Source organism: Bison bison, unplaced genomic scaffold (assembly GCF_000754665.1).
Source record: "Bison bison bison isolate TAMUID 2011002044 unplaced genomic scaffold, Bison_UMD1.0 scf7180017864461, whole genome shotgun sequence".
NCBI lineage: Eukaryota > Metazoa > Chordata > Mammalia > Artiodactyla > Bovidae > Bison > Bison bison.
This window is the reverse complement of record NW_011495023.1, coordinates 10658538-10665989: the sequence shown is the minus strand read 5'-3', so window position 1 is coordinate 10665989 and position 7452 is coordinate 10658538. Positions and strand designations below refer to the sequence as shown.

The 7452-nt window shown below is 45.4% G+C and overlaps 1 protein-coding gene across 3 annotated transcripts in view; it reads left to right on the top strand.

Annotated features, from left to right (window-relative positions):
* Positions 1-1362: 1362 nt before the first annotated feature.
* BEND7 (BEN domain containing 7) overlaps positions 1363-7452 on the top strand; it is an 86188-nt gene continuing 80098 nt past the window's right edge. For all 3 annotated transcript variants that reach the window (XM_010859938.1, XM_010859937.1, XM_010859940.1), the window contains exon 1: positions 1363-2288. In XM_010859938.1, coding sequence (XP_010858240.1) covers positions 2096-2288 — 193 coding nt within the window. In that variant the 5' untranslated portion in view covers positions 1363-2095. The remainder of the gene's footprint in view (positions 2289-7452) is intronic.

Sequence of the window (7452 nt, the reverse complement as noted above, 5' to 3'; positions counted from 1 at the left end):
GGCGAGGAAAGTTGTGCGGCTGGGGGTGAGGGGGGAGGCAGGATGTGATTCCGCGTAAACAAGTCGGAGGGCACATCAGGAAATTAGCAAACAATGACACTTGGAGAGTGGGGAGCCTTCTTTGGTATTCCTCTCCTGTGGTTTGGCGGCCGGGTGGGGGAGGACGCGTCTCCATCAGGCCGTGCGGACACCCACCCGGACCAGTGGTCGTGGTGGTTTGGGGTTGGTTTGCTTTTTTCCTCCCCTCCTGCAAAAAGGAGAAAAGGTGGTGGTGGCTGTTGTAAGACCGAGAAAGAAGCTCATTAGGTGTCCAAGCCCAGAGAAGAATTGATGACATGCAGCATCTTTCCCGAATATGTTATTTGGGCAGGAAAGATGTTTTCGAATAGATCACGTAACAGTCAGATAAATATCATTAAAAAGAAAAAAACAAAAACAAAAAATCCAGCCGGTCCCTGACGATTTAACAGGTGTACACCGCGGTCTCTGGGCTTGGGTTTATTTTATGAGGGGAGAGGAAAGTTGAATAGTCTTGCCTGTGTTCGGTGACTTGTTAAAGAGTCTTTATTTTTCCTGATTTGACTTTTCAAAAAACGATAAGAATGTAAGGGCAGACAAAAAATTATGCCTATCAAAATGCATTGTGTCACTTTAAATTAGAGGCAGGTGACTTGTTCTCCCCGTCATGTCACAAGTCCCAATATTGAGTTTAGAATAATCCTGTTTAAGTGTCGTCTTTAAGTCAGCTTGAAGTCAAAACCGAACCAGAGAACCTGTCCACTTTGTTCCTCTGTTGTAGTATCTAGCATTGGCATCAGACTAGAGAGCAAGGCGATTGTTTTACCAACCTGGAGAAGTCACATGTAAGCTGATGAAAATTAGAGGGCGATTGCAATTTCCAGCTAAGCTAACTATGGTGTAGATTCAATAAAGCCTGCTTTCGGTTAGTCTGAAACTGATTTTGATTATAGACATTTTGAAGATCTACTCCTATCTGTTAACTCCGATTTAGTTTGGATACTGTTTGATGAAAAAAGCCTGGCGTAGTTGTACATATTCAAAATATTTGGCTTTGCTTTTTACCCTGTACAGTTTTTTTATCCCCAGCAGGGTTGATTTCTCAGTCATTTGTACTTTAAAAGCACCTCCATTTATGACTGGCCTGTTGGTCTGTCTGATTCATTTTGGAATCTAGGTGGCTTTCTTATTTATGACCTCAGGGAACTTACTTTGTTGTTCAGTTGCTCAGTCGCGTCCGACTCTGTGACCCCATGGACTGCAGCATGCCGGACTTCCCCGTCCTTCCCTATCTCCCGGAGTTTGCTCAAACTCATGGAACTTACTACTTTATCTTAAAAGTGAGATACGTTTTGTAAACCTTGTTCTGGGAGGGCTAAGGCCCCCAAAAGGGAATCACTGTTAAGAAGGATTGTCTAGTTTCTTACTTAAGCAATCCTACTTTTTGGAAACAGTTGCCAAAGTGCAGTAGCCTCTTTAGAGAAGCTTGTAAAATACTGTATTTTAAAGTCTGACTGACATAGCAAGTCTGTCTTTTTCCTTTTTTTAAAAAAAAAAATTACGGGTCTGATTTTTCTCTCTGCTCTGCAGGTGCATTTTTAGAACTTAAACGATTGTATGTTGAAGTGTGGTAGCCGAATGCAAGACTCGCTTACTTATTCCAAATTATACTATATTTGAAATAACAAATCAGTATTTTTCATGTGTGCTTGCCTGCAAGCTGCTCAAAGGCTAGGATTTCTCTGGATAAACTAAGAGTACCAGGTAACTCTGAAGCGTACTATCATCTACTCATGCAAATGGGTTGTGGAGATAAATTTGGAATCTTCTCCTGGCCTATGATTGGGCAAGGTTTTTTCTTTTCCTTATAAAAATACTTGTCATTTGGAAGAAAAGAAGCCTGGTATGTAATTGGCATTTGTGGACCAAATTTCCTGTGAAAACTGTGTGATCAAGCAGAGCTGTTTTCTAAAGTCAAAAGAATAGTTTCAAGTTTGTGTACTTCTCCAGAGTAAGCAGAGCGGTAGGGATTACCAGGGACTGCAAATTCTGTGATGAACTGAGATCTCAAAAAATTATGAAGTGTAGCTTACACATAATGTATATAATGAGATTCTCGCCTTTCTTGCTTATTCATATCTTGCAGGTCATTAGAATTCTAATTTTTGGCTGTTTTCTCACCCCAGATTATCACCATGAGGTCTATAAGATCTCAGACTTCAGCAGCGATGTTAATGGGGAGGCCAAAGAGACACAACCCATTTTTTTAGGTAGGTTCTTATGTCAATTAATTTCTCAGCAAAACAGTGTGGCCATTTGCAATTAGGGGGAAGGGGGGAAAAGAAAAGATTGTGCCAGAATGGGAAATGTCTGCCACCGCTTAATGTATGACATTCTTTTCAAGACCTTTTATTTTACAGATTGCCAATAGATCCCTTATTAACATGGCTAAAAGTTGTAATTTCAGACATAAATGTTTATTAGTGTCTACACACAGTGCTAATTATCACTCACTCCCGGAGCCAGAAGCTGACCGTGCAGTTTTGTGGCTCTGTGTTCACCCCATTTACATCGCATATTCGCTGGCATGCTTCATTGGCAATAGTTTGTGTAATTGGGGTATTACATCTTTGACATCTGGATAACAGAAATTCAATTTCCAGAAAGCTGCTATTTGTTTGGTTTTTGCTTCCTCCTTGGGTGGGGTAGAGGATTAATATGCTGTCTGATGATAATGTCCCTTCACCACTGTGGCCTGGTTGCTAATCCTGCCATGACAAAATTAAATTAACTCTCCAGCCAAAAAGCAGAAGGAAAAGGAAAGTGTGATGGTCCGTCGAACCACCTCTAGGTAGGACTGGTGATCACGGAGCCACTCCTCGTTCGTCCGCCCAGCTCTATGCTCACTTCACACCACGTCAGAGAGGGGAGGCCAGTCTCTGCTCTCACCACCCTCCTTCCTGACCCACCCCAGGGCCAAGTGGAGCAAAGCAGCACCTTGAGGCCATCCGACAAGAGTAACTTCATGATGGATGAGTAGGTTCCCTAAAATGATGCTGCTCTGTCCACGTGTGGTTTTTAGTACAGAAACTGTACCCAAGGGGCCTTGCCCATCCATGCAGTTTGTTACTTGTGGACCATAAGCCAAAACGGCTTCCCCAGTAGCTCAGCGGGTAAAGAATCCATCTTCAATGCAGGAGACACAAGAGGTACAAGTTTGATCCCTGGGTCGGGAAGATCCCCTGGAGAAAGAAATGGCAACCCACTCCAGTATTTTTGCCTGAAAATTCCCATGGACAGAGGAACCAAAAATGAAACAAATTAGGATTTTGCCACTAAGGATGAAGTACCTGTGAGGTCGGAGTGGAGGACAAATCATGGCCCTGGGCCTCCACTGTACCCTTCCCCAACACCTCCTAGAGCCTGGGTGGCAGTGTGAGAGCTGGGTGCCCCATGAGGAAGCAGAAGTGGGAGACAGTCCTGGCAAGAGCCATTGAAAGCAAGGGCCAGAATGGCCATATCTCTGGGGAGAGTTGATAGGTCATTAAAAAAAAAATTTTTTTTTAATTGGAAGATAATTGCTTTATAGTATTTTATTAATTTCTGCTGTGAAAAGTGAAGAAGTGAGTGTTAGCTCAGTTGTAGCTGACTCTTGGTGACCCCAGGGGCTGTAGCTTGGCAGGCTCCTCTGGCCACAGGATTCTCCAGGCAAGAATACTGGAGTGGGTTGCCTTTCCCTACTCCAGGGGATATTCCCAACACAGGGATCGAACCTGGGTCTCTTGCATAGCAGGCAGATTCTTTACCATCTGAGCCACCAGGGAAGTGCAACTACGTAAATCAACTATAATGTATACATATATTCCCTCCCTCTTGGACCTCCTCCTCCATCCCACCCATCTAGGTCATCACAGAGCAGTGATCTGAGCTCCCGGTGCTGTACAGTAGCTTCCCACTAGCTATCTATTTTACACATAGTAGGTCTTTTGGAAGCAAGATGGGTGCTCAGATTCAGGGTACTGCCAGTTAAAACAACAAGGAAGCCAGGCAGTTGAGGGTTCTCTTGATCTTGCTTGAAGGAAGAGAAAGGGCGGGTGGCAAAGGACTGAGAAGTCAAATGGGTACTAAATAGAGCAGGGGTCCCCAACTTCTGGGATCTGAAATGCCTTATGATTTGAGGTAGAGCTGATGTAATAATAATAGAAATGAAGTACCCAATAAATGGAATGCTTTTGAATCATCCTGAAACCATTTCCCCACCCCAGTCCATGGAAAAATTGTCTTCCATGAAACTAGTCCCTGGTGCCAAACAGGTGGGGGACCACTGGAACAGAGGTAAAACAGGAGGGGAATGACATTTCTTCCACCAGCAAGCACCAAAGGTGTGTGGATCTTTCCATCCAGGCAGAGACTGTGGCTGCGGCCAGCACTGCTCTCAGCACCTGTTTTCTGTTCTGAGGGTCTAGAACCCAAAAGGTTCACAGTCAAGAGAGGTGCTGAGACCCAGGAGGAGAACATTCCTGGACTGTACTCTGTTCAGTTCCTTCCACTTATTCAGAATCCTGTATTTTCAGTTCCCTTACCTCGATCAGTCGGAATTCTATATCAAAGCACCACTCAATCTAACCATTTGAAAGGAAGAACTTGCCAATTAGTAGAAAGAGGTGCATTTATCATAAAAAAGGAACATCACATCCTTGGTTTAGTTCTTCTCCGACACAGCAGGCTGTTCCCCCTGTCTGCTGGGTACTTGGAGAAGGGTGAGGATGCGATACAGTGGGTGGACTCCGGGTACGAGAGAGTGAAGGATGTAGAGCAAGCAGGCGCCAGTGCTTGGGACTTGGTAAGAGGTAAACTCTCCAAGGGGGAGGCCTCTTGGCTTCATCTTTCCTAGCTCGAGCCCAGGAAGATAAGAGAACATCAGTGCAAGGCCAGGCTTGCGATAAGTTTCTGAGTTGCTGTTGGTCACAGAGGCCTTAGACATCAAGAGACAAAAGATGGAACATTGTGAAAGTGCCTGGGTTATTCTCAGTCTTTTGCTCATTCTGGGGAAAGTGGGATATGGCTTCCATAGAACATTTCTATTTTGTGATCTTCAGGTCAATTTGGAAAAAAACAAAACTGGAAGAGCAAACGATTATGCAAACCTGATTTCTAGAGTAGTAGTTACTGATAACGTATGAAACACAGTTCTGTTGTTGATGGTGTTATAAAGTGGACTTTTTTAGGTTATACTTCTTTTTTGCAAATGTCATTCACGTTTGCTTTGTAAATGGCTTGAGTCCACCCGTGATATTACTCATCGTGGTGTAGAATTCTGCATGAGGTTGTGACACGCAAGGGAGATTGTTAGCAAAACAGCAGAACTGTTTGACCTGTAACACATTCCTCAAACAGGGCCTTTGGCATGCTGCATGGGATTTTCTGTGTTCAAATGTCCATATGTGTCATATCTGATACTATCTGCACCTGTAAGATTACGGTTCATGTCTCAGGGAAAGAGAGCGCTCCAGAATTTGGCAGAGGTTCCCACCTCAAATCAATTTCCCTGGGATATTTTTAGGCTGTTGACTAAGGCAGCATATTCAGCAGGGTAGGATGGTTCAGTGGTGTGAACAACTTGACTGCGAGCTTTTTGAGCGTCCCTCCCACATGTTTAACTTGCTGACAGGGTCAGGAGAGATTACCCTGTGGACATGTGCTTTGTCCGGCTGGCCGTGATGGGTTGTTATGAAGATTTGAGTACTATTTTGGAGAAAAACAATTTAATTCCTTTTGATCAATGTAACAGATTTCTCTCTTTTTTTTGAGAATGTATGACAAAGTCAGCACTTTTTTGAAATGGGAGTGGGACTGAGGGCAACCAAAGAAGTGGATAGGACAGGGATCCTGCTCTCAATGATTAAAATCCAGCTGGACAGGGACTTCCCCTGGTGGTCCAGTGGTTAAGTCTCTGTGCTTCCAATGCAGGAGGCCTGGGTTCGATCCCTGGTCAGAGAACTACATCCCACATGCCTCAGTGAAGATTGCGTATGCTGCAACTAACAACTGGTGCAGCCAAAAATATAGAAAATCCAGTTGAACAAATTCAGGACACAGTGAAGGAGCAAAATTCAGTCATCCGAACAACTGCAGTAGTCTGAGCACTTCCTGTGTGCCCAGCATTGAGTCGAGTCCTTGACAAGAAGGATCTCATTTACCCCTCAGAGCAAATCTCTAAGAGTCCTCACTATCCGAGCTTGTAGACAAGACTAGAGGTGTTGGGCTTCCCTTGTGGCTCAGCTGGTAAAGAATCTGCCTGCAATGCGGGAGACTTGGGTTCAGTCCCTAGGTTGGGAAGATCCCCTGGAGAAGGGAAAGTCTACGCACTCCAGTATTCTGGCCTGGAGAATTCCATGGACTCTATAGTCCATGGGGTCGCAAAGGGTCAGACACGACTGAGGGACTTTCACTAGAGGTGTCAGGGAGGCTGCCACAGGTCTCCCAAGGGGCAGGTGCCATCACTGGGACCTCACTAGTCTGTGTGAGCTGGGAACACCCCACAGCACAGCATGTGTGTGTGTGTTAAATGACAGACGTGAGCCTTCAGGGCAAAAGCTGAGCTAGAAGGAAAGGATCACAATGCGGGTGGGTTGGAGAGTGCTGGAAAGGCGACACTGTGACCTTGGGGAGGGTTTGAATAGGCAGGGGAGCTGGAGAAGATTCCAGGTGGGAGAGGTGATGGGAGCCTCAGAAGAGAGCTGAGTATCACTATAATCAGACTCTAAGTGAGGGTTGCGCTCTGTAGTTTGGACAGTACTGGCCCAGCTGTCATGATTTTTTTTTTTGGCTGCACTAGGTCTTAGTTGTGGCAGCTGAGGTCTTCGATCTTTGTTGCAACATGCGGGATGCGAACTCTTAGTTTCACCATGTGGGATCTTAGTCCCTGACTAGGGATCGAACCCAGCCCCCCTGCATTGGGAGCACAGAGTGTTAATCACTGTACACCAGGGAGGTCCACATCCCCTGATTTTTTTTTTGTTTGTTTTGGGCTGCCGTGGGTGTGGGCTTTCTCTAATTTTGGCAGGCGGGGGTTACTCTGTAGTTGTGGTGCATGGGGTTCTCACTGTGGTGCTTCTCTTGATACAGAGCATAGGCTCTACAGTGCTGGCTCAGCAGTTGTGGCTTGTGGGCTCAGGTGCCCCATGGCATGTGGGATCTTCTTGGACCAGGGATCAAACCCATGTCCCCTGCATTGGCAGGTGAATTCTTAACCACTGAACCACCAGGGAAGTTCAATCTCATGACTTTTACAACGGACCTGTGTGTAGCCTGGGTGGATGTCATTATTCCCATTGCCCAGAGGAAGAAACTGAAGCTCAGAGTTAAGTGACTTGCTCATAAGTAGCAGATCCTGGACTAAACCCAGGACTCCTGTCCCAAGGTCTTTCCCTC